Source organism: Meleagris gallopavo, chromosome 22 (genome assembly GCF_905368555.1).
Source record: "Meleagris gallopavo chromosome 22, MGAL_WU_HG_1.1, whole genome shotgun sequence".
NCBI classification, from domain to species: Eukaryota; Metazoa; Chordata; class Aves; order Galliformes; family Phasianidae; genus Meleagris; species Meleagris gallopavo.
The window spans coordinates 6,213,337-6,241,232 of record NC_139425.1 but is presented as its reverse complement, the minus strand read 5'-3'; the positions used below and the strand labels follow the sequence as shown (position 1 = coordinate 6,241,232).

Here is a 27,896-nt window from a genome sequence, read left to right as displayed (position 1 = left end):
CTGTCAGGGCTAATTACAATATAATGTGTTGAAAATAAATAAATTTATTATTAAATCTTAACTTGAAAAACAAAAGAATCTACTTATCCTTAGTTGTGTGTGAATTAGCAGTTTGCATCTACTATTACTGTGACAAAGTAGTAAGACAGATAGAAAAGAAACCATAAATAAAATTCTACCCACGATTAGTGAGAGTTTTCTCACATTGGAGTAGAAATAACTTCATAAAAAAATATAAGTAACTAAAGAAATTTAGCCTCTTAAATATCATAAATTCAGAACTCAGCTAAAAGAATCCTTTCATGCATGCAACACAAATACATGCTTGCAACATACACAGGAAGAAGATAAGCCACATAAATTCAGATCTAGTTTTTAAAAAGAAAGCAGTCAAAGTCTTCACACTCAACTTTAGAAGCCAGTATGTTAGACCTTCTATTCCTTTATACCAACTGGCTCAAATAGAAACCAAGGTAGCCATAAGCCAGCTCTATCTCAGCCTCTTACAGGAGAAATCCGTTACCAACTCAGGAAAGCTTTATAGATCTTTCTAGCATAAAGAAGGCACACACAGTTCAGGATATAGCTTAATGGTTCTCTCCATACCAAAAAGAACATTATGATAATTATGCATCTAGAAGATCATTGGTCTTTAATAGCAATAAAATTGTTTCTGATAATTTCTTTCTAATAATGGGCAAATTTCATTAGGAATAGCAATAAAGATACATAGGAAAAAGTTACCTTACCCCACTGGTGACAGAGTCCCTAACTATAAAGCATTCATAGGGGTCTTCAACAAGGGAAGACTCCCTAGAGAGAGAAGAGCCCTTAAATGATCCCAGGGAAGTCCAGATTCATGGGAAGCATAGGAGAATTGCTTACACCTGTGCTTCCTGGGCCAGTCACATCCTTCATAAGGTACTCAATCATCAGTTCATACTGTGATGTAACAGTTCCCTTACAAAGACCCTTGCTATTAAAAAAAAAAATTAGCTAGTAAAAGATGGAGGGTCATATTGAACAATATATCTGGAGTTAAATATTCCACCAAGTCAAAGTAAAAGTACTATCATTTTAATTAGCTCTTTGTTCTCAGTTTGCAGTGATTTTGCATAAAAGTAGAGAAAGACGTTACACAGTGGGTGTAGCAGAAATGCTAAGTCAGCTTGAAACAGTGACTGAGCACCTGGTAAGTGCACATAATGCACCTGAGTGACCAGAAAAGGTGGAGACAGGATCCACCCCTTTGCAGACCTCATTTAAAGGTTGGCAGGGGAGGTAAGGATGGTTTGCTGGAGGTCTGTGTGTACCTGTGGTCTTCTAGTGGTAAGCAGCTTTTTTTTTTTCCTCATCTCTTTTGTTTCTTTGTCTATGGCTGCTGTATTTGGGCTTATACTCGCTTGTGTAGTCTAGGACTTTGCTGCCCTGTTATTATTGCTGTGCTTTTTATCACATTACAGTGTTACAGTGGGTGAAGAATATAGATTTGGTTTAAAGGCTTTATTTCTTTTTGTTAACTTTTTTTTTAGATTTGGATTTGTTGGCTTTTTTTAGTTTAGCTACTTTTTCCTTCTATGTTTTTTTTTTTTGCTAGCAGGTTTTCTATTGTACGTTTCTTTCTCCCTGTCTCAGCAATCAACAGCTACCTGTGAAGATTAGAATGAATGAGTGAAATGGATTATACAACATCCAGATAAAGCCTCTGCAAAACAGATTATGCCTACTCCAGGAAAAAAGTGCCTAAGCTGTTTTAAAAACATCAGAAATCAATATGTTCAGGGAAGTCCTAAAGCAGACTGATGGTGACCTTTAGAGATAAAAAAGAGAAAATTAACGTATATTAATGTCTCTGATTATAATCTTAGCCTATGTGTTCGCTGTTTATACAGCAGTTGCATATACTGAGACTTCTACTACTGTCAAAAGACTATATTCAGGGAAATATGTAAATCATAAAGCAGCATATAACAGTAAATGGGAGATAAGAGATGAACTTTAGAATGTAGAGAGCTTAAAGCCAGCAAACAGTCAGTATATCTATTTCTGCTGCTCTTTTTCAGAAAATCGGAAATGTCATCTACCAAAACATTAAGTGATACTTCAAATGCATTACTCTATATAAACCATCATTAAAAGGGCATACCGTATGCTGCACAGAAAACAGGAGGACTGACTTTCGCATTGTATCAAACACAACCAGATATAATCTACGTTTTCAGACTGTAGCTCTTAGGAACTCCCTACAGCAACCTCACTTAATAAAATGAGTAGCTGTTAAAAACTGGGAGTTGATTTCTGAGTTTTATGATCATAAGGAAATACAGGTGATTTATTTATATGTAACTATTCTTTGATGTCCACAGTAATTTTTGTAGGTTGCAAAAGCAAAGTGAGAAACACAACAAAGGATGTAATACACTTTATAAGCAATTCTCCTTCCTATTCAGCTCTGTGATGTCTTGTGCTAAGGTGTAGGTTAAGGAAACATACAACCACTTTGCTCAGGCAGTGGGGATGAAAGTTCAAATGATAACTACTTCTCTGGAGGAACAAAATACAAAACGGGTAAGAAATTTCATTTTAATAATGTTTTCCTATGTGCAATTTTCCTACAAAATTATCTGTCACAAATGAAAATGTTTCATTTAGGGAGTATTTATTTTTTTATGCAAAAAAAAGTTCAAGAAAGTATCACAACTACATCAAAACTCAGAAAACTAAAAACCAGAAATAAATTGACCTGATCAATGGCAGAATACATCTGAATTTCTTTTCTAAATCCTTACTGCTTTAGATAGTGTTACTATGCCTTTGCGCACCATATCCTTACTGTTTTCTATGTTTCAGTAGCCAGAATACTGTGATTTATCTATTTTACGGCTGAACTTGAATCTATGGACTCGTTGATGCATTTAGCTTACAAGGGTTCAGTTCCCATGCACATTTTACTCAGTTGCAAACATCATGTGACAGTTGTACTTGTTTCAGTTCGGTTTGTTCTTAGTTGTACTATCACAGAACATCAATAAATATTAGGAATAATTATTACTATTTAAGTGTACATTTCTCCTGAAAATGAAAGCAGACAAATTTTAGCCAAATTGTGATCCTTGCAGCTGCTGTGCCAGGCATATCAAAGCAACTTTCGTAATGTAACTTCTGGGATTATAAGAACAGCATTTGGTATATTATATGATGTCATATACTGAAAAGAACCCTATTTGGTAAAAGCTGATTAATATGAATGCCTCCAGCACCAGTGAATTTTCCATATGAAACTTTTATACTTAGCAAAAACCAAAGAAAATGGAAACCATGTTTTTCACTCTGGGAAACTTCAACTTTGGTAGGATTTCATTTCAGTGAGGAATGTGTTAAAAACTAAACAATGGCCTGGGCATTTATCCCACAGTGTAGTTTCTTTCATAACAACCATATAATAGAAGCTTCTGGATGGTTTCTCATTTGCTGTTCCTGCTTCATAGAAGCTGCATAGCTCAGTTCTTTCCCCCTCCATATTTCTCTACTCGGCCAATACAAAATTAAAAGGCAAAACCTTAAGAGTCACACAAGTAAGGGCTATAGCATGTGATGGCTCAATAGAGGGAGCAGAAATGTCTGTCACTGTAATTTCTTTACATAAGAAAACTAATAGTTTTTAAATTATTTCTGTGCTTCATAGTAATATGGTGTTATACAGTTATATGGTAATACAGTGTTGGACTCTGCTTTTTTCTACCTAAAGGAAGGGTATGTGCAAAAAGGATGTGTTATTATAATGTCTTACACTTATCATAATGTTTTACACTTAGAAATTCAGCTTACAGCTAAAGCTGTTTGACTTTAGCCCAACACTTGAGCATCCTTTTAAAAAAGGCATAATTTTCTCAGGAAAATTATTACCTATATACAAATTTACATACACATAAATTTATAAATTTACATAGACACATCAGTGCATGTATTTGAGAATATTAAAATGTTAAAAGTTCTGCTTTTGCACATAATCTCTGGTCTCTAGCACGAACTTCAAGTCAAAACACCCTTGAGACTCTGAAGATTCAAATTTGTCTTCATACGTATTGAAATGTATCTCACCCTTGCAGGTCCAGTTTGAGTCCAGATACAAAGTTGAAAAAGGAAAATGACAACTCTGTTAGAGTTTTCAGTAGCAAAAGACTAGTAGCTAAATTCAGATCTGACAGTGGTTCAAATAGTGTACTCCAAAGATCAGGGAGTGTTATAAGGCTCAGTATATAAAAACCATATAGCATGAGTCTGCAGAACAACAGGTGAGCTTACAATGGTTCCTTCTTTTCTTAATGTCTACAAACTTATGCTTGTGTGGCCTGGCCTGTAACTGCACTGTTTACATCTTTGTGCCTGAGATATCTAATAGGAATCATTACAAAAACATTTAAATCCAACGTGTGAGTTAACCTGTGTGACTGAAGACAGTAGCCAATCAATGCTTGCTTCTGATGGAGACTTAAACTCAGAGCAGAGCGTTCAATTCTTCATTTACAAACTACAGATCCAATGAATAACAAAAGTATGGACCTGCATTAGCACTGTACATAAGAAATGCAACTTCCAGGTACTGAAAGAAAAAATTCCCAATGATAACTGTTCACCTTTTTAAGTGTTTTTTTTTTTTTTTTTAAGTAGAGAATTCCCATGAAATTCTGCAGAAATCACACTTTTGTTAATTTGTATGACTTTAGAAACATTAAAGTAATGGGAAAGGTCTATGCACTTGTAACCAGAAATGTGCACACTCAACCCACAAAACTAGATACTGGATCAATGCATAAATCTGTATATGCAACACTGAGTAATCTCACAGTTAATGCAGCAGACTGTGCTCTTAGACTCATTTTTAATTTGCCTTGTTCAAAATGAAATCATCAATCACAAGACCAGTAGTATATTTCATGGAATTACTAGAGTTTTCCCATTAAAAATACAATTAAAACATGTCACTTCTCTACACACATTGCATATGTATGCACAGGCGTGATCTATTGATACAAACACTAGATTCTGACTTTGGTGAAATTGCAAAGGTTCATTAGGAAGGACTAGAGAGAGAGCCCTGGAAGATTTTAGATCTTAGAGGGTCATTTATTGTTGCAATAAATTTCATTTTTCCATCTGAAGTGTAGAGTCTAAACACTGTAATAGAGCAATATTGAGGTATTTATTTTTTCTTTAGCTGAAATGCTAGCAAGGGAATGTTTTTCAGCTTGGCAGGCAGCCAGTCATCTCCCAGTAAATAATGTGAGCCCTGTCCTGCAGTGCATAGCTGTATATCTTTTCACAAAATGTTCAGTCCCCTGCTAGAGTCCAAGCAATCTTTGCTTACAAAGTGTGTCTACAGAAACTTCTATAGCAAGCAACTTGGCAGAAACTTCTGAGCTACATGAAGGTCTTTCTTCCTGTCTCTTTTTCCCCACTGAAATGACTTCTTTTACTGCTTCTTCGTAAGGTGCTTTCCCTCAACTTAATGGAGATAGGAAAAAAAAAGCTTCTGAAGCCTAGCTCAGGTGACTTAGACAGTCTTTCACTCAAATCCTGAAAAGTTCTGCTCTGTTAGCAGTACCAGATGTACTACTGTATCAAAACAGATACACAGTATTTGCAATTGCTCAGATAGCATCACAGGCAGGTCTCCACTGTAACTTACACATGCTTGTAGAACGTGATATTCTATGCATTTCAAATTAAGAAATTTGGTTTAGTTGCCAGTTGTAGCTAATGTTGTAATTAAGCTTTAAAAGAGTAACTTTTGGATAAATATAATCCAGATCATTCAAGCTATTTGCTAACAAAGGAAGAATCATTGTCTTTAGGCAGAAGCTGTAGGAAGTAACAAAGCCAAAGAGTAAGGGTGGTCATTTTTAACTGAGATGAAGAATGCATCCAGACAAGTGTATTTTGATACACTGGACTGAAAAGGGAAAATCAATCCACTTTATAAAGGGAGTGTGAATAAAATTCAATTCGCATTATGAAATGTAGAAACCAATACCATAAGTATCAGTTTTGCCCACTGTCTGAGCAAGTATGGGTAGCAGAAGCAATTTGAGGATGTGACCCCGGTGTCAGCTCAGTTACCTGCCTTTGTATTTAACACACCAAAGAAAGAGCCTAACTTATAGAAAGAGGTAATGAAGTTTTAAACATAAAATCATACACCAAACACCTGTGTATTATTTGGCACATTGAGAAAGGAAAAGATTCACAGCTGATATTAAACATGTTCCTTGTAGCTACCCAAACTGTGTGCTTTCAAAAGATATCACTACAGTACTTTCCTCTGCACATGCTCACTCATCTAACCCAAAGCACAGTTCAGGCTTTAAAAGTCACAATAAAGCTCAACTGTTTAGTAGGATTGCATGTTTTCCCAGATCTGAACACTGAACAGACTAATTAATGTTTGCAGAGCCTTTAGAGATGGAAAAGTACACTAGAAGCTATAGATTAATATTACTGAGCATCTTCCTATTAATACTGGAGTTATAATCCATTTCACTTAATGTCTTACAAATAAGGGAATAGAAAACATGAGATTATAGATACCAGTTGCCACAGTTAACAAAAGATACGTGAAAAATCAAAGTCAACATTTCACTTACTATCCACTGGCATTTGCACTGGTTAACCATGTCCATCAATGTTTTTGTTTTCTCAGTAGTCTCAGTGCCTAAATGACACTCCGACTGGTTTCAGTTTTTTATATGAATTTGTTTGTTTAGTAAATTTGCAACAGTCTCTAAATCCAGGCTAGGTCTTGCAACATTTACAACAGCACATTCGTTCTCCTACCAGTTCCTGAGTCATTACTAAGATATAACAAAAATAATAAATAAAACCTAGCTTTCAACAGTTTACAAAAAGTGACAACATTGCCACAAATCTGTTTTGTCTTTATAGCAACGCAGCTTTTTCCTGAGTATGGCCGCATGGTATATTTCTAGTTAGTTTACTCAGTCTTGAGGGTTTTTTTTTTTTCAACTGGTAACATACATCAGATGGTAAAAATTTAAAACTTCAGCTTTGCAGTTACATGCTGAATATCACTCTTGTATTTTTAACTGTATCACTTCAGAGAATAGTCTAATGCAAGATCCTGAACTCAATCAGTGGCCCAAGTTTACATTATTTGGGTCTTAAGGTTTGTTTTTGAGTTCCCGCAAGTATTTAATTACTAATGCTATTAATGTAACTTGATATATTTTTATTTAGAAAAAGGCAGATGGCAAGACCATTCAAAAGTGTTGGAATGATTAAGGCTAATGGATCTTCTAAGACATTAGGGATTTGAAAAATGTGATTATTGTACCTAATGGATATCAATATTTTTAACTCTACAGAAGCATCATCCTAATAGGTCATATTTCTCTCCCCTCTACATAAACAATGTGGGGAGAAAGCTGAAGAGTAATTATATGTAATGAGCACACACAGCCTCTTGTTGAAAGAGTCCTGAAAGCACTCTCTAAAGTCAGAATTTTTAGTAAAAGCATGTAGTGTGTGGATGGTGAGATGTTTTCTGAGCTTAATGTACTGATGAATATGAAAACCACACCCAATAGTTTTCTGAAAAGTTTTCTTGTGGGTATCAGACCTTAGTTTCTTTGAACTCCCATAATTGGGCACTGAGATCTTTTTTTCCATGAAGAATATACAGAACTCTTTGGAAGATAGACTGTTCCTTACCATGAGATCCTTTTAGTGTATAGAAGAGAAGGCTCAGGGGAAACCTGATAGTGGCCTTCCAATACCTAAAGGGAGCTTATGAACAGTAGATGGTGATAGGACAAGAGGAGAATGGCTTTAAATTGAAAGAGAGGAGATGTAGGTTGGATGTCAGGGGACATTTTTTACTGAGAGGATGGTGAGGTGCAGGAACAGGATGCCCAGAGAAGTTGTAGGTGCCCCATCCCTGGAGGTGTTCAAGGCCTGATTGGATGGGACTCTTGGCAACACGGTCTTGTACCTGATTTAGTGATCAGGTACACTCCCTATGGCAGGGAGTGTGAAAGCAGATGATCTTTGAGGTCCCTTCCAACCTAAGCTCTTCTGTGAAAAACTGTCCATTCTGTTTGCGTGGTCCTTGATCTCCTGAACTGTATTTCCAGGCCTTATCTCTCCACATATTGTTAATATAACACTGATTAGTGTTATATTAGTGTGTTGTTTCCCTTAAAAAAAAACTTTCACACAGGATCTTTGGTGATTCTAAAATGTATGTTATGATATTTGACAAATATATTGCCAAGCTTTTAAGTTCTGTGTTAAGCAATACAGACTGCTACATTTATACTGCTTAGAATGAAGCAGGAAAAAATATTATGATGAGTGGTTTGGATTCCTATATTTAAATATCTTATTTACTTACAACAAATTAGCTAACAAATGCATTCACGAATTCTTACTACTAATAAAGTGTACTTCTTCAAGTATTCCAAATTTCGCAGATGAGTGAATGATGCAAAGGCAAATTCAACAAATTGCTCAAGGTTATATACCAACATAGCAGCAAGAGAAAATCAGAAGAAAATGCCTGAGTTGATGGCATGTTGCTTGTCTATTTGAATCTTGTCTTAATCACATCCATGATACACACGATACTGTATGCACAGAGAAATTTTTTGTATTTTTAATTGATCAAAATATGTAATAAAAACTGTGATGAACTGGGGGAAATAAGTTTTTTGTTTGCTTAAAAAATAAAAGAAAACTGAGAAACTGCCTTTGCAACTGCCCACTAACATGGCATTTTTCCTGTAAGATAGAAGAAGCATTACTTGGAGACATAAGGCATAATTTCTATACTTAAATAGTATTTTCTTTATTATATCAGTGGACTGCACTTACCTCTATATGCTTTTGGGTTCTGTCAAGACTTCTTGTACAACTGAACAAATGATTTGTATTTTCACTGTTTCAGGGGGCAGTTGTTTGTCTCTGCATTGTTCCAGTCCTAGCATTCCTTCTCTGATGTCTACGTATGACAGCATGCGAAGTACTTGTGTGAAGAGCATCTCTTTATACATGTCTTTGGTACCTAGAACAATTGTTTTAGGATATTAAATTGTTATGTAGTAATTAAATAACAGAAAAATTCTTAGAATAATAGGACAAAATCTCATAGTAATGCTTAAAAAACAGTATCTTAATGATGATGAGGCTTATACGTATGGGGATAACAGCATTGAGAACAGTCTTGTAAGATTAATGGAAGATTCACTAGCTATAATTCATCACCCTGATAATTCTAACTATATATAAACTGTTCTTTAAAAATATCTTGTAATGATGAACTCTCCCTTCAGACTTGCAGGCATTCCACATGCATACATGAGGGTAAAATTTCATCCGTCTGGAGGTTCATGAGAAAAATCCAAAACATTTAAAGTAATTTTCAGAATTTTAAGTAATTTCTGACATTTTTGAGACTTTTTTTTTGTCATAACAAATCTTAACTGTATTGAGATAATCTAATGCAAAAATAAAGCCTTCTGTATGGGTAAGAAACATCCTATTTTTGAAAACTGTCTATATGGAATAATCTGGCATTTACTGTGAGCCATTTTATAACAGCATGGAGTAGAATAAGAAATCATCTATCTTTTATAATAAAAGGAAAAGATTTACGATTAATTCAGTTGCAAGACTATCCAGATCTGGATAACATACACGTTAATGAGAATTGATTACCTTAAGATTTGCATAATAATGTCTCAAGATGGCAAAGAAAATGCAAGAAAGTAACACAAGAATACACAGAGCTACAGAACACATTTCATCCATGCTCTGGTTTCAAACTCCTAACCCTGCTCAGAAACTACTCTAGTGAGAAACAGCAATGTGACAGGTTAAAAAAAAAAAAAAAGACAATTTCATTTAGAACTTGATTTAACACATGCATTACATTTTTTTTTTTTCATCCTACAGCAGGCATCTCAAGACTGTTTTCTTAGCTTTAAGTTGGTGAAAGTTGAAAAGAATTTGCATTATTTTCTTGACACGTCGTCATAAAAATATTGGCCTGGGATCTGTATAGAATAAAATTAGCTTCTTACTCCTGAATTTTCAGTGGGAAATCTGCTGAAAATGTACGGAATGTGTTAGAAAGCATGATCAGAGAGCTCTATAGCAAGGAAATGATTAAATCTCTTCCTACGCATTTGTTTTCCTCCAAACTGTCAGTGTGTATCAAATCCATAAGGAGGTATGCAAAAGTGAGAAGTGAAACAGGAACTATGGGTCTGCTTTGGGTGGAGATTCCGTGTCTGCTGCAAACATCCGAGCTACCATCGTGTGGAGTGAGAATCTGCGTGTGCATAGGTTGTCCACGTTTATGGAAAAGCCTTCAAATTAGAGGCGTGAAAGGCTAAAGCTCAAAACTATTTAAACAGCGAATGCGACTCTTGACTCTCCTGGAGCAGCTTCACCACAGGAGACGCCTAAGAAGTCTCATCACGCACGGCTAGAGCCGAGCCTGCGCCGTGCCCTGCCAGCAGCACGGGACGCGCTGCTCCTGCCACCCCTGTGGAGAGTCGCGATTGTTGTGAAGTGGGACGTACAGAAGTTGTGTCGGCTCCGGGGTTTTATTCCCCAGGAGCACGGGACCCCACACGAAACTCCTTTTGGCCGGTCAGCCCACTCCCCCGAAACCTCCCTGTCGCACCCGTTCAGTGGACGGCGTGGGGTCCCAGTGGAGATCTTCCCTCACCTCACAGCGAAGGCACGCAGGAGGGACCGCCCTGAGGCGAGCGGACGGCGGGAAGGGCGCTGAGGGGACGGGGGGATGGGAGCGCCGGGCGCGAGAAGCGTGGGGGAAGGGAGACGTGCAACAGCCGCGGCCCCCGAAGGCTCCGGGGGTGCAGAGAGCACCTCAGCGCGGCGTAAAGCTCTCCCCTCGCTCGTCGCCTCCTCGGAGGGGTGCCTGGGCGGGAGCCCCCCGCAAGGGAGGCGGCAGCGATAGGAGGAGGCGCCTCGCAACAGATGGTTAAAGCCGGCTCCTCGCTGCGGCCCGCATTGGCCGGCGGCGGCTCGAGGCGGGCGGGAGCAGGACTCGCGCGAGGCGAGGCGAAGCGAAGCGAGCAGCGGCGGGGAGCGGCGTGCAGCGCCCCCAGCCCGCTCCGCCCGCTCCTCGCGCGGCTGCTGAGCAGAGTGACTTCCCGCGGCCCGGGGCGGAGCGCGCGCCTCGCTCCTCGGCGGCTCCGGGCCACCTGCGAGTTTTCCGCCTGGCGGTGCTGTAAGTAACGCCGCCTCCGTGCGCGGCCGGGCCGGGGCCGCAGGGAGGGCTGTGCCTGCGGGGCGCGGGGGCGAGAGGCCCTGAGGGTTCGGCTCCGCGGGCTGCCGTGCGCGCTCGGGGCGGGCGATCCGGAGCTGCCGGCTCCTCTGGCTTGCCCTCCGGTTTAACCGGAATGGTACGGAAAAGGAAAGGTGCGGGAATCGATTCTCTCCCAGACTCTAGCGACGTCGGGAAGATTTTTATCACCTGTGAGGAGAACAGAGAACACGCACCCGCCCTCCCTTCTCGTTCCGCCTCCCCTCCCTTTCCGTTCGGTTCCGGCGGTGCGGAGGCTCCCGTGGCGAATAATTGCGGCTGTCAGGTGGCCGCGGAGCTGCGGGGGAGCAGCCCAAGGTCACGCCGTGAAGCGGTGGCTGAGCGGGAGCAGAACGCGGAGCAGAACGCGCTGCGCCTCAACTTCTGCCTCCCAGCCCTGCGCTGCGGGAGGCTGTGGTGCTGCAGGTGGGGATCTCGGATCTCATCTCTCCTCTGTGTGTTCTCCTTTAGAGCATCGCGTGCGGATGTGAAGCCGCGCAGAGGTGCGGTGTCTGTGCCATCTCCCTCGCCTTCTCCACCCTGTAAGTGTGTAAATGAGTATATGCATACTCTTGCTTTTTTGTTTCTTGTGTTAAGTTCAGTAGACGAAAGCAGAACTTTTTAGTGGAAGCGTGATTTATTTCTTTTTTCCGAGTTTATGGTGGCAGCAAGTAACGGCTTTGCTATCAGTAGCCAGCTGTTTGTTTATGCCCTCAGACAAGAGTTGCTAAAAGCCCTTTGGGTGGTTCGGTCATCTGCATCCCAGAAGCAATCTGCAGTGCAAGGGCATTTGTACTCAGTGAGCGTTGGGTGTCTTGTGGCCTGCTTTAAGAATTAGAGTGGGACTGAGGCTTCTCCAAAGGACACAGCTGGAGTAATTGTTTTGGTATTTGCTATAAGCAGAATGCTTCTTTCTTCCTCTCTCCTCATCTCCAAATATAGTTTTAGTGAGTTTAGATAAGATACCCTACTCTGGTTTGCCCCTGCTTGTGTTTGGTGTTTCTCTAGAGTTTCTCATTATATAGAAATAAAAGTGATGCTTGAAGGATGATTCTCTGATAAAATGTATTAGTGTCTTCCTTGTGTAATTTGTCTTTGTGTTTCACACCAGGTGCTGCAGTAATGAAACTTAAAATGTTCAAATGTGCTTTTCAAAAACTGAACCAATCTGCCTACTGTTTTATCTCAATTTTACCTTAACTGTTCTACTTGTTTGTTGTGGGTGGGGGAAAGGCAATATGAGATGTTTAGGAAAACACTCAAAATGCTACTGTATATGTGACAGATTTATTTGTAATCTGCATCAGACAATTCAGGTCAGCTCTATACTTCTTTCTTCAGCAAAAGTCATGGATTTCAAGGCCAAGTTTCTGTGTGTTGGGGGTCTTGCTGCTATAGATTTTTATATTTTGTATGTGGGTTGTGGGTTTTTTTTGGCTGTGGTTTTTTTTTGGCTATGGTTTTATTTCAGTCTTGTTCAGAAAATCTGTAACTCACCTCATGACTTGTTCTTTTTTTTTTTTTTTCCTGATCTTTGATATTTATAAAAACAAAACAAACAACAACAAAAAACCAATCCATATTGTTGTCGTTGTGTTTCGCTCCTGTAAAACTTCTTTTGCTACAAGGGTTCCTTATAAGGATCTTATTTCAGTTATTTCATGTAACGTCTAACTGAAAACATTTGCTCTTCCTATATAAAACTGTTTCAGTAATCATAAGTTTCCTTATCAGGTACTTCATAATTTCTTTTAAATTGATTGCAAAACACCTGTAGTTATTCTGCATAAGTAACTCGCATTACTTCATTAAACAAGATGGTAAGTTGGAAGAGATGATGTCCTGTGATGGCCCCGCATGTTGTGGTGTGTGGTTGGTTTTATTTAAGTCTATGTTGCCATGCTAGCACATTCTTCCAAGCATGTGTTAGAAAGATCATGAGTGAGAAAAATCATGGGTGTTCATCTACAAGAATGGAACTCAAAGTGGCTTGATGATGTCAAATCTGCAAATACAAGTGCTTTAGTTGCAATGTGTTTGCAGTGTAACTGAGTTAGTGAGACAGTTCTCTGTTGCTAATGAGGAAAATGCTGGTGGAATAAAGTAAACGCTTCTATGGTATAATAGCAGAAATATTTTTTTAGAGGCTAGGAATAAAAATCACTGTAAACAGCTTTTTTTTTTTTTTTCTTTTCCGAAATGAACTATTGCAAAAATAATTCACAGACTGGTAATCAGTACTTACTCTCTTCTTCATTGTGTTATTAAAAGGAAAATGGAAAAAGATACATCTAGTATCTCAAAGATTTCTGCAACTTGGAAAGAGCGTGAACTTATATTTCATTTTCTCTTCAAAATTGTTATTAAAAATAATTAATATAAATTCTGGACTTCTTGCTTAATAGATGGCCTGATTAGATAATTGAACCTCCTAAGAAACACTTTTTTTTTTCTTCTCCTTTCGACATTCTTTCCTCAGACACCTGTGAAGCTCAGAATAGAGCAAAAGTGAGCTCAAGAGCCACTTCCAACCCATCAGAGCATTTCGATTCAAGATGTTGGTGAGATGATGCTTCTAGGAAGAGTGCTATGTGACCTTGCCAGTTCCCATCAAGTGTGGGACAGACCCGCCTTTCAATTTTTCCCCTTCGATATTTGTAATAGAACAGCTTCTCATTTTTTAATCAATACACTGAGCTAATTTTTCATGCTGGAGTGGACATTTTGTAGAATGAGGTACAGGCTTACATTTTCTGCATAAAAATGGATGTTCCATTGGCTCATCATTTTTGAGAATATCTTAGATTCATTCCAGTGCAAGCTGTGATACAGTTTGTAATCCGAAAAGCTATTGCGAATGTTTTATATTGGATTTTGTTTTTTTATTTGTGGTGGCGGTGCTGTTTTCCCCCTCTCTGTTAATGGTCTTGAGTAGACTTGGATTTATGTTCTCTCAGAAACTGTTTCTACTATTGTTTGTCACTGGTTATCTGCCTCTACATTGTCCCTCTCACAAGTGTCATAATTCAAAGTGAGAATGCAACTTTGATGAGGGAGGACTTCAATTAACTAGTGGTTGACTTCTGTGGGAGGGGAAAGATTTGTAATATTTCCAGATATTAAAGATATTGAGAAATCATTCAAACAAGTAGTTTCTAATCTGCTTGTAGTGTTCTAAAGTAAAGATAGTATCTTTGTGGTGATGGAGGGCTCTGATTAATTCAATGAATATGACTACCGAGCTTTATAGATGAGGTCAGTGTATTTAGGAACTTGGCAATTTTCTAGAAATACTTGAAAAGGAAGACTGCAAATGACATCAGCTCCTTCTCTATTTCAGCATCTTGATAGTCCTCAATCAAGAAACTGAATCGGGAGAACTTCTGGTAGGCTTTTGGTATTTCCAAGTCTTAATCAGTTGACTTTTGCATAAATTTTCTTAAATCTGTTCAAAGAATTCAGAAGGAAAATATTAAGCCTATCTTCAGCTGGAATGCTAGAAATCCCATGCTCTGAAGAAGGATGCATAAAGAACTTTGTCTGCATGTTATTCCACAGCTGCTGCCCTTCAGTGGAGGGGAAGAATGTGGGTCAAAAAGATCTTTACTTTCTTGAAGCGGAGGAGGAGGGAGGAGTTATGATAACAGTTGTTATGATATAGTTTGCTTAGTGAACTAGGTTTCCACGTATTAATTTGTACTGTTTGGCTCACCAGTTCTGAACTGTCTCATTGTAGCTGTATTCTCTCCAATGCAGTTAAACAGTTATTGTCTATTGTCTTCTGAACAAATGTTTGTGTACATTGCATTGTTGTATGGGTTCCGCTCCCTTCCCACAGCAATGAATAACTTGAATTGCTTCAACTTCTTGCATATTAAAAAAAAAAAAAAAAAAGCAATAACAAAACAACAAAAGAAAAGAGTCCATTTGACTTACTGCTGTAGTTTTTGAATTTCTGTTAGTATCTAATAATAGTATGTAAATGATTGATATACTGAGATAAATATGGCTGGTGTTGTTCTGGCTTGTGTTCTATTGTGTGTGGGTGTAAGATGTCCTCTACACCATCTATGAAATGTCCATGTCGGTCTTGTCCAATAATTGCACGACAAACTTCTGTGCTCTTTTATTGCCTTACACCTCCAATCCCCAGTGACTTTGTAGAGGACAGCTATAAGAAGCAGAAATGGTCTTTTTTATAATTAAAGTAGTTTTAAAATTGGTGTTTCAGTACATGACTGTGTCGCAGCCTTTCCCTTTCTAGGCCGTTTGGGTAAAAGCCCCTTTAAATAATCCCAGAATAATGTATAGTGAATATAGAAATGTCTAGTTTACATAACTGAAATTTAGCTAGGAAATAATATTACTGTATTTTGGAAAAACTGCATGTTGGTTGGGGGAAATGTACTGCAGACCTCCAAATCTCTCTGTGCACAGTATGTGCTTTGAGGGTTAGTTATTGGGATGTACATGTTAAGGGATTCATTAATCTGGGAGAGATAAAGGTCTGTCTCAAAGATGCGTGATAAGACACATACAGAACTAGATGTGTTGCCTAATAGACTGTATGGTTTCTCTGGCTCAGACTTCAGTGTAATGTATCTTCAAAATGCTGTCCAAGTCACCATCTTTTGATGTTAGTGGTGTTTTCTAGGATTAAGAGATCTCATTGTGGTAATGACGTTTTACAGGAATGCAAGCTGTATGATATGCCTGGCTGAGCAAAACGTGGAATCTAATAGTTTCTCTGTGCTGTAGAGAGACCTGGTCAGCATGATCAGTTGATAATCCATAAATGCATTATGAAACAAACTCTCAATGACTGTCATTGGTTAGTAATGCCTTCTTTCGAGAGCCGTTTTTTGTCATTTTTGCATCTTCAGAGTTTCTTGGTTTCTTTTCTCTGATTTTACTGTGCTGTCAAATTATTCACTGGTTTTTATCACTTCTGCAATTTTTCAGCTGATGTACAGCTTGTGCCTTTGGAAAGAGCAAAAAGCCAGCTGCGTCACTGACTGTAATATCTAGAATTGTCAACTTCTAATAAAAACAAGTTTTGTGCGTTTATTGTTAGTTGGGGTAAGGGAAATGATCTGTTATTGGTAACCACAGGATGAACATCAACAACAATAAATAATGTACACCTGCAAGGGAACAGCATTGTGCTTCCTTTCTCCCACCCTTATTTTTGGTTACATTGCATATACAGAGAGCTGTTAACTGTTTAAAATAATTTAACTTTTAGACCCTGTGTATGGGAACTGTTGAGTCACAGCCCGAGCCACTGATTGAGCACCTGGGTAAAGGACCCAGTCAGCCCTGGGAGCACAGGTGAAGGCAATTAGCTGTGTGACCAGAAGGGGAGGAGCCTGGCTGCACCTCTCTTAGACCTCAGTGAAGGGCTGACTGCCACTGGGGAAGGTTTTCTGGTTGGAGATCCCCTTCTTGTGGATTTTTTTCCTGTTGAGCCCAGATCTTTGGAGACAGGTGAGCATTCTTTTCCTGTTTGTCCCTTTTGCCATTTCACTCTTGTACCGCCTTTCCACTGTGCTAATCTTTCCAACTGTAACGCTCTGTCAATCCTCTTTGCCCCCTGTGTTACAGTACCAGTGCCATGTGAAAGACTTTCAGAGGGATCTGTTCTGTATCATTATTACTTTGTTGGGGGAAGTGTGTCACTTATAGGGGAGGAAAAAAAAAATTGTTCTGCAGTTGGATAACTTCTTTTTGGTAGTTCTTACTTAACTCTTAACAAATACCTAACAAATGTAGCCTATTTGTGCATAAAGGAGGGTGAGTAGGCATAGTTGCATGTGAAGACAACACTGCAATGTGGCTTCTGTCTCTTCATTTGACACATTTTTGGATCTGCCTCTATATCCAGTAATACTATGTTGCAATGGTTTCTGTGACCCACCTGGATTATTTTCTGTTTTATTGGGATTTGAAGCAAAGTGGAGGCAGCTGTAAGTGTGCAGATAACTGAGTGCCAATTAGTGCATCTAAATTACTACTAAATGATCTGCACTTAGTCACACTTCTTGCTAATCTAGCTACAGGATCAAAGCAAGCTTTGTTTTTTTAATTTCCTTGAGTGTAATATTTGCATGGGTTCTCTTCTCCTCCATGCTCTCTGCTGAAGAACGGACTCACAACCAGCAGAGCTTAGCTATGGTACAAGACACTGTAGGTTCTGTAGCTGTTCACAGTGTGACATTAATGGTGTTAAATTAGCAACATCAGCGATATTAACTAATTTCCTCATTCAGACTGTGACATTTGTTTGGTAAAAGGATCATTAAACATATGCAAACATCCTATGTGCAGTAAAAGGTCTTTGGGCCCTGACAAATGATAAATGAGAAAATTACTAGTTGTAGGAAAATGTAAATATCATTCTTTGGAAATCTGTCCTCTGGCAAGAGAAAAATGTTCCCCTCTAAGCAATGAAGGATTCATTATATTCTTTTCACATCTGTAAAGAAAGCTAAAGAATATTTTACATACATATTCTTCTTTTATTTCGGCTTCTGCTGTTGAATTGGGATTTGTCCTGGTTTTGTTAAGCGAGTATTCAGCAGTGCATTGCAGAATGAAATGCTGTAGCCTCAATTAAGTCCTCCTGTAATCTTAATTTTGTGTCCATCTTATGTTTTTATTATTAACAACTTTTTTTTAATCAGTTGTTATGCAAGAGGTTTAATAAGGGCTCACATGCTGCTTGTCTTTCTGTCAGATGACTACCTAATTACTATATACATAATGCAAACTGCTTATTAACTGATGAATGCATTTATCATGCCTTCAGGGAATGGCTTAGTCTAGTTCCAGACAGTCCTGAGCAACTTTTTACACCTAATGTTTCCAGCTGTGTAGGATTTGCAGTGTCAGGTTAGAGTGCAAACATCACCAGATAAAAATATGATGCGTTTACAGTAATTTGTTACCTAGTCTGCTCTTGTCCTAAGTCATGACTGAGTACTGTATTTCAGCTGCTGCTGTTTATCTCATTAAAACTGTGACTCAAGTTGCTGTAGTGTCCAAAATAAAACTAATCTGAATTTATCCTGCTTTTAGTTTGCAATATTACTGCAGTTCAAAAAGTTATTTCAAAATGAAAGGAATAGTTTTGGGAGACCTCAGAGATTTCTGCCAGTCTTTCCAAGAATGGAGTTGTTACAACCATGAAGATATCTGTTGCATTGAATATCGTGAACTTCAAAATGTCTGATAAAACTAACTTTTGATTAACAGATTTTTTCCCTTCCCCCGGAAGGAGGATTTGCCAATAGCAACCGTAGAAAATTGTTATAGGCTTATTTAAGATAATAAGAAGTAATTTTATTCATAATAATTAGTGGCCTTAACTTGCTCTGGGGGGGTTCAGGTTGGATCTTAGGAAAAATTTTTCTCAGAAAGAATGGTCAGGTATTAACACAGGCAGTGTAGCTGTGACACTGAGGGACAGGGTTTGATGGCAAGGTGGTGGTAGGTGGATTGTTGAACTAGATGAGCTCTGTGGTCTTTTTTCCAACCCTAGTGATTCTATGACTTTAAAAAATATATTTAATTTCCCCAAAACTGACCCAGTCAATTCCATTGCTTAGGCTGTCTCATACCCCTGTTCTTGAATGTGGGTCTTGCTAGCATTTTGTTTGCTTGTTTTGTTTTCTGATTTTGTTCTTAAGCATATTATTTCCAGCTAGTGAGGTATATAACTTTTTTTGTATGCCAAGATTAACTAATAGTTGTGCACATCCTGATGTATTCATGCCATTTCAGATGTCAGACATACCACTGTATACCAAACTCCAAGTCTGATTCAGAGGCATGTTTTCAGCACAGTAGAGTCTTCCAAAGAGTAAATATTTTGACTTCTAAATAAATACTTGCAGAACTGTGGGAAGGAAGATGAGGAAGTGGGAATAGAACCCGAATTTGGCAAGTTTTGTGCAGAATGGTGTCGTGTATGCCCTATGATGTTTTAATGACAGGAGATGAACAGAGCACCTTAGCGAGAATAATGCTTAAAAGCTGACTCTAAAATGAAAACCTTTTCTCATTCAAACCTTTAGCTATATTTCTAGAGACCGAGGATCTGATTTTCATCCCATGTCAGATGTCAGCATTTTTACGTCTTCAGGAACTGCCATGGCAATTCAGTGCAGGAACTGCTTAAAAGAAATAAGAATGAAATGAATAAAATTACTTGTTATCTAAAATATATATTAACCTTTTTAGGGAGGGTTGAATTAGTTTACTAAATTTAACATTCTCTATGATACAAGATTCTGACACAAACAGGTCAGCTTTATGTCTGCTGTGATTAAGGCAAGATAGAGCAAAATTGCAGCAGGTGAGATTTTGGGTAGGCATTACATTTAATTTAAAAAAATAGGGTAAACTCAGGTCTGGTTATGAAGTTATAAACTTGAGGCTTTGTGAGAAGAACCTTGGGCATTTGACTGGATGAGTGAAGTTAAAAGAAAACTTGATTGCAATTGGCAGACTGCTTTCATGAACTTCCATTTTTCATGCTTTTGGGCTTTTACTTGTTTGCTGGGACTGGTGGTTGTTATTCCGTTTGAAATGTAATTGTGCTTCTGTTGGACTCTCCATCAGCCTATAATGGAGGTGAAATCTTGAGCCCTGGAAGACAGGCAGAGCATTTGGATATGTGTTTGAAGGTAGAGAAAGTTTTCATGCTTTTGCATAAATTGAGTGCCAGGTCTGAGATGGAGAATAGTATTTCCATGTCAGACTGGGGATAAAAGGACACTATTACGTGGGAATATCCATGTATGTAGAATTAGATGATGGCCCAAACAGAATCCCTGATTTCTTTAGGTGCTAAGACTTGAAGGAAGCCTGTGATTTCTCTTCTGCTCTGTTATGAGATAGTGTATAGTGACTAGCTTTAGTGATCTTGAATAGGGACTCCGTATAATGAGCTTACAGTATGTCATAGCTTATGGTGTGAACAAGCTGTGTGTTTGCCTGTGTTTGTAGGGTAAACTTCATTTCCTACCACACTGCGTTTCTAAGAGCAGGAGTTGAATACCCAGGAAGGTGTGAAACCTTCTGACGAGGGGTTTAACAGATTAGACAGACCTTAGAGAAGGAGAGGAGCTCTGTATATCTCCTATGAAGTAAAGGCATAGAGTTGATGTACTCCACTGATCTCTTATTTTCAGTCTGCTGTTTCTGATCCAGTAGTACTTGATTGGATTGCTGAGATCTAAATATAATACCTCCCACACTGTTATTTAGAAAGTATAGTTATTTAGTAGTACCACATATGTTGGAACTGCATTAGTGTTAAGCACAGTTGTAGCAATGAGTGTTAAGCTGGGAAGAAATGATTTCTGTACTTGCTCTGTTTATCAAAGTTATCTGCTTAATGAAATTTCTATACAGAATTCACTGAATGAGTGTCTTTGTGACCGTTTTAAGTATTTCTGCTGTACATGCTAACAAAACTCCTTTGGTGTGGAAGACTTATAATAACTGTTTCGTTTTTCTTCTTTTTTTTTTTTTTTTTCCAAATTACTTATTCCTGATTTTTCAGTTTTGGAGTTCCATTCTCAGGATGAGTTTACGCTGTGGCAGCTGTTGTCTGTATGTCTTATAGAATGGAGATAAAGCAACCATGGTAGCAAAGAGATTGATACAGCAAAACCATTTGAGGATGGGTTCTGCTTCTAAGTTTTACATCAGTTTGCTCATTTTCAGGCTGCTAATAATACCAAAGCAAGTCAGTTAAAAACACGCTGAGGCCAAAATCAGAGCAGTGACAGTGGTTGTAGTAAGAGTCTGACAATGAAATTTCTGGGTAATGAAATGGTGAGCAGAAACATTGTGGTGTCTTATATCTTAGTTGTAAAGATGTCTTAAAAATGAGGCACTCAAAACATGCCTATTTCTCAACATATATAAATACTTCTATGCAGAATTTTAGGTTTTTCCTTTGAAGTTTTCCTTGTAAGATATCAGGGAAAGAAACTGTGTACAGAGGAAATCCACTAAAATTTGCAGAGAGAGTAATTGAAAAATAGATTTGCTACCCTAGATAAGTTTCTTTTGCAGATCACACTTTGCTTCCGCTAGACATTTTCTTCATATGTATGTAAAAAGAAAAATAAATTGCTAAGGAAGAACAGTGGCTTGTTTTTCCATAAATTCCAAAGTGTTCTTTAGACACTTCTCGTAGATTAATTACTCATTTTCAAGTCATTCTTAAATCTGTAAGTGGAAAACTTCCTACTATCAATTGCACTAAAGGTAGAAATATAGTTTTTATTCTTGTTTTATTCACCAATAAATCAGCTTGTGGGGAAATAAAGTTTTCATGCTTGGTAACTTTTCATCGTGGCAGAATTGTTTAATTCATTACCTATGTGCTGAATTTTCCTGTTCTTGCTTTCTGGGCAAAGGCCTAAGTCCCAACATTACCTCATTGGTATTTTTACTTTCATTAACCTTCTACATGTGCACCCATATCATCTTCAGTGGCGTATCTACTGAGTAAGGATGGGATGCTAGAATATGGGGCTGATTTCATTAAAAGGCCGTGATAATCAAAATGTAAAACCCACTATCTGCTGTATTTCTGTCGCTCAAGTTTAACATCTCCTGAATGAGGTATTATTTTCAATTATTTTGAAGAGAAAATATCTGATGCTCTTTCAGTCTTTGTTTAATTATGATTAGATGTTAAAGGAAGTACTGTGATTCCATATATCCGATAAGCTACTGCTGAAAACCTTTTGTCTCCTGGTTTACTTGTAGGAAGAATTTCTGATTCTTCTAAAGAGAGAAGATTTACAAATATTAACCATATCAGAAATGCATTTTCTCTTGTTTTTTCCAGTGTGTGATTTTAAAAAGGTTTCTGTGTAATAAAACCCTTTTTCATTGCTTCTTAGCTTCATATATTGTGATGGGAGATTGTGCATACTGAAATGTAGCATTCATGGGCTGAAGCTGGTATAGTCCAATATGCAGATGGTAAGATGTTTGAATTTGGGAGTCTGTCTTTATCTTTTCTGTGGTGGCTATAATTTCTGTTTGTGAAATGAGGATTTTGTGCTCTCTTTCAGGTTATGCATGCTGAATATCAAGCTTTTGTGAGACACCTGTGTGCCTCTGTTGATTGAAATAGTTAGGTCTTTATACTTAAACTATTTCAATATGTTATTTTGTAGGCATATTTGCTCTTTAATTAGCTTCATTAATAACAACAGAATTCCAAATGGGTTTTGTAGAGGCTTGATTTATGTTAGGAGTTCATCTGAGCTTTTTGTTTCAATTTTTTAGTGAAAAGTAACCATTGTTGCATTTCAAAGGCATTTTAGTAGGCACTGCAGCCTATAGATACCACTCTGTAGTTTACCTTCCAAGCCTTTTTTAAGAGATGGTAAAGATTATAATACCTGCTGTTCTAAGCTCTATTGAGCAGTCACTGCTGCTGGAGAGGCTTGCACGCATCATGCCTGATGGTACCAATTGAGAATGCCCTCTACAGATTTCTCTGAATTACTGAGAGAAAAATCTGGGTTGATTCCTGTTGTAATTCTGAGGGGGGTGGTGGGACAGGGATGGGTTGTGTGTCTGAGTCTAATGTCAGTCACAGCAGTACTTGACTCTATACTAACAGTTACCAACAACGACGATCTCAAGTTGTCGTCGTGGTCGTGCCAAAATGTCTCTGCAAGAACAGAAACAAGGGAACAGATGGGACTGAGTTCCAGGAACTTCTGAAATTCTCATACGCTCAGCATTGATTTTAAAAATATATGCATTGTTAATGAGGAACTGTGTGCATCGTACATCCCAGGAAAAGCGCAGCTGTGGAGGCTGCCATGAAATTAGTTATCTTTAATCTTTGGCTCAGTCCTTTAGGGACTGAAGTATCAGGTTCGTAATGCAGATAAAACAAATGCTTCAATACAGAAGATCCTAGAAACCCTCATTTAATAGGAAAACTTAATATGTGCTTAAAGGCTCTGGTGAGTTTGTTCTCTGCTTTTATGAATGCAAAATAGTTGCCAGGAAGATTACAGCTGGGCCAGGTTCAAATCTTACAGCAGAGAAGATGACTCTAATGTATATATGATGAAAAGCAGTTTAAATAATAAGCACCTGAAGGACAAACATGAGTACCCTCTTTGCGTGGAGCTCTTTAATTCTTGCAGTCAAGCATCAAGTGGTTTTAGTATTGTTCATTTTCTAACCTCTTCCTTATTCTAGTGGAAATCAATACTACCGAAAGCAAAGAAATGCCTCCAGGTAATGTTTGGTCAAGTTTATTCCTTTGCGAGAATCCAGCACACTGCCAGTTTTCTGAGTTTCACCCATGAGCTGTGGTGGTAATATTTACACCTGGACAGCCAGCTATCTGATTTGCTGACAGGATGACTTCTGCCCATCAAATATCAATATGAATTCAGTTATGAATGAGGGCATCAAAGTTGTGGAGTTCTGGAGTAGGCCCTTCTAGACTTTTTTTCCTAAAATCTTCATTTCTACTGTCCTGTAAGGCACATCAATTCTGAGCACTAAGTGTCTTAACCCTCAAGATGAGCAGTGGGGCTTTTTCTTCCTCTTCCTGTCATTGACACTGTTATTTGGATTTGTTAGAGTTGGTTCAGAGCCAGCAGCAGAACTTGACTGAATTAAGAATGACAGCTGTCTGATTCTTAGATTTTTCTATTATTCAAATGTTTCTAAAATAATTACCTCTAGGCCAAATACTCAGCTATTTCTAGTCCCCTGCTGTCCTATTTTGCTCTAAGGCTAGAAACTAGGCATTCCCTCGCATAGAAAAATCTTAAACATATATCTAATTCAACAGTTGAAATCTTACTGAAGTTGTATTGATTTCACTTAAGGTGGAGTGCTCTAGATTTGGACCAATTACATGGGCAAATAGAATTTTAGGCTTAAGTCACTATCAGATTGTCTTTATTTTTTTCTTCTCCTGCTTACTAGTTTACCAAAATAACTCTGTAACAATGCAGAAAGCATTTTGTATGTGTGTGTATACTGGACATTGCCTATACACTGTAGTAATTTTTTGAACTATGAATGAGTAGTCAAGCAGAAGCAAAGCTGAAACAACTCTAAATGACATCTCAAAGCAGAAAAAGGTTTTAATTGCCTGCAAAAGGTGAAAATGAAGATTTTTGTAGTCTATTCATAATGCTAATTTCTGAAAAAGATGTGTGTATGTGCATGTTAAATGCTTAAAACTATTCAGAGAATCCAAGGAGAAAAGATGGCAAAGCTGAACATTTAAAGAGTTGCAGTGTTTTCAGTGACTGTTATGGTAGGTAAGTTGGGTTGCTTGCTTGCTTTAATTACATATGTGAAGAAATTTAATGACACCATGCCTAAGGTCTCCATGCAGGAGAGCTCTGAATCAAATTTTTAACACTAATTCTGAGATCTTTATATACATATTAGCATATGCTAAGTTTCTTTATTCTTCATCAGTTTGCATGGAGTTAGAGGCTAACAAATAGCTCTGTAGAGCAAGCTTGTTGGTGTGAAGCACCACCACCTGTGCTATGTGTTTGTCTTCAGTTGAATTGGAGTTAACTTTTGAAGAAGGCTTTAAATGAGACCATAAGCTACATCTTTCAGTTTACATCCATCAAAATTATTCTGTGCTTTGAGATTATTCTCAAGGATGAACCGAAAGTCAGGAAATGTGTGCAGTTGAGATGTTTATTTTGCATGGCACGTATGTAACTGAGTTATTTAACATTTTTTGCTGAAATAAGTAACTTTAATCAAGTACGTTATTTTTTTTTTAAGTGAAAGCATTTCAAACTAGGCTATATTTCCTAGAGGAGCAGTGAAATCCAACCAGAAATACTGCTAGAAAAATGTGATTTCTAAATGAGTGCAGTCTAGAAATGCCATCAATGATGTGAGCAAAACCATTTAAGAAATGCTGTATTGAAATTAGTTATGCTGCCAATATGAAGGTCATCTGTTTTCTTCAGTGGCTTTGGGATGACAGTAGCTACTCAAATGAGTAGAAAGGATAGCAAAATAGCTTTCTGATTCTGGTCATGAGAGGTCCTCTTTGCATTCATGCTGATGTGGTTTAAATAGCAAGAAGGCTCAAATGCTTTGGGAAATGTAAACCAGGAGGAAAGACTAAAATCTGTGTTTTAGTCTAGGAAAGTCAAAACTAAATAGACATGAGTTTTCAAATATGTCAAATTTTAATGTAAGGAAAGAATAATCTGTTTTCTTCAGTCATTGGAAACAGGACAATAGAGGCTTCAAATTTCAGTAGAGATTAAGTTGATTAAAAATCTGTTGTAATATGGAGTCTGGACTTTGCTTAATAACTGTGATTTCATTTGGTTCTTTATCGCTTCATTCATGTTTATTTTGCTGATGACAGTTAGAATTAGCTAAACCAGTTTGCAGATCAGAATTTTAAAATAGTTAATGAACCACAATGTGCCACTTTGTTTTTCTCTTCCCCGTCTCTTCCTTGGGATAGAATTGTCTTGCTAGTTCTGATTTATTTTTCACAACACAAGCTAAGCTTGTTAAGTCTTAGGCAATTACAATGAAATGTTTGAGTATATGTCAGCCTCCCAGAAAATTGTATTGTGTAATGCAGCACTTTGCTGTTCTGACAAGCTGAAGAAATGTTTCCAGTAGAGGAATCAATCAGAGGAAACAAATCATCTATGTAGAGAGTTGAGAAGAAAAAGCGCTAAAATATTGTCCTCTATGAGTTAGACTTTGTTCTATTTACTACAGAGTGAACTTCGGCTGCCTCTAGAAAGCCATAACCTAGAATAGCCTATGACCTTGCAAAACAGTGTTCCAGGTTGTTTGTTGTGGCTGCCTCCTGCTTTGGCTGACACAGGGAAAGATCAGCTGAGGAAGTGACTTCCTTTGAACTTTTGATACCAGATTCTGTTGCTATTGCTGAATCTTGGCAGGGTTAGTTTGTGTTCTCTTCCAGTAGCCTTAGAAAAACTGTCAGATTTTTCTTGTTGCAAAGGAAATAGCTTAAGTTCACTTGTTCCAATAAATTATCTCCCAGAAAAGAAAAAAGTAGGATGTTATCCTCTTCTCTTTATAAGCATTTGTTTGGATTGTGACTTTTTCACAGTGATTTCTGAAGTTTTCTTCTGAGAAATAGTTCCTACTTCTGAGCCCTTCACCGAGTACGTATGAGTAAATATGGAAAGAAGGGGACTATCTTAAAGACAGTAGGATAACTATGGCTAGATTAAGATTTTTTTTTTTTATTGTTTGAAAACAACATCAACAATAGCTCCTGTGCAGAACAGATTGTTTGCCATCAATGAAAATTGAAAGATCTTTCCAGTGAGGAAAGAATCTTTAAATTTCTTATAGTTCTGGGTTTTTTTGTCATTTTTTGTTTTGATATTTTTAATTTAAAGCTGTATTCTGAATCCTGTGTAAACTTTGTATTTCAGAAGAATCAGCAATTAAAACTGCTCATCTTCTAATGGTCTGCAACCGTGTTTGGTATGTTACAAAGATGATCTTGTTGAAGTTGGTGCATGGGAAGGATTCTCTGACTCTTAGTAGGCAGGGCTGTTCTTTCTCTCTTAGCAAATGGCATTTTGTTTTTTTTGCCTTCCAGCATGCGCATCTTGGTTATATTCGTGGCCATACAAGACTTGAAATAGAACCTGCCATTTGTGTGTCTCATGAATCATGCATTCATCAGCATGTGTGATACATTATTAATGTTTAATCTGAGGATTTAAGTGTTGTTGCTGAAAACCATTCTTCTGAGCCTATTTTAATATTACTGTGGCAGGAGAAAATAAGACAATCGTTACTTATGCTTCTGTTTCTTATGCATGATTTAGATGAAGAAACGTTCTGTTTATACATACGAAAGCATAAATACTAGGGTGCAGATGGACAAAGAAAATTTAAAGAGGAAAATGAGTTGTACAATAGGTTGATTTTAGCTTTATTCCACCAGTAGGAGCCACTTCCCTTTGGTTAAATCTCATGCATTCAGACCACAAAGTAGACTTTTTTCTTATGTTTATAATAAGTAATGCCAACCTTTGAAGGAGAAAAGATAGCTCAGATTTTACGAAGCTTCAATAGAGAACATTGTTACAATGTACTGAACTGTAACAGTGTCCAGTGAATTTAGCAGGATGTTTGATAAGAGCAGAAGTATAGGAACAGAAATGCCGAAATCTACGAAATGCTCATGGGTTTCCTAAGAAATGTAACTCTGATCTTAAGGTCTGATATTGAGCCTAAAACAAACAGGAACTACTTTGTTTCATTAAGTTATGCATAGGCAATTACTGTTTTTGTAAGCTGGCTCTAGGTTCAGTTGGATTATCATTCAGCGCATCTTTGTTTCTGCCTTTCTCTCAATGATTATAAGATTGAAAGAAAAAAAGATTGCTGTTGTGGTCTAACAATCTTATTATGCATGATTGGGAATATTTAGAAAGGAAATGTGTCTGAATTAAAATCAGTAGTGTGGTCGAATTTGGTATGATGCTAAGCT

The 27,896-nt window shown here is 37.8% G+C and overlaps 2 protein-coding genes across 11 annotated transcripts in view; one reads left to right on the top strand and one right to left on the bottom strand.

Annotated features, from left to right (window-relative positions):
- LOC109370775 (uncharacterized) overlaps nucleotides 1–27,896 on the bottom strand; it is a 268,116-nt gene that overhangs the window by 198,078 nt on the left and 42,142 nt on the right. Inside the window, exons 2-3 of the mRNA XM_085241852.1 lie at nucleotides 10,751–11,493; nucleotides 8,890–9,079 (exon numbers count right to left, since the gene is read on the bottom strand). Coding sequence (XP_085097978.1) covers nucleotides 9,061–9,079; nucleotides 10,751–11,493 — 762 coding nt within the window. The 3' untranslated portion in view covers nucleotides 8,890–9,060. The remainder of the gene's footprint in view (nucleotides 1–8,889; nucleotides 9,080–10,750; nucleotides 11,494–27,896) is intronic.
- Nucleotides 10,361–27,896, top strand: part of SULF2 (sulfatase 2) — a 137,214-nt gene continuing 119,678 nt past the window's right edge. For 6 of the 10 annotated variants that reach the window (XM_085241997.1, XM_085242003.1, XM_085242002.1 and 3 more), the window contains exons 1-2: nucleotides 11,134–11,275; nucleotides 11,822–11,892. The gene's annotated coding sequence lies outside the window, so the exon portion shown is untranslated. Of the gene's footprint in view, nucleotides 10,787–11,133; nucleotides 11,276–11,821; nucleotides 11,893–27,896 lie in introns of those variants that run through there. The other 4 variants (XM_085241998.1, XM_085241993.1, XM_085241999.1 and 1 more) reach the window with 2 other exon arrangements.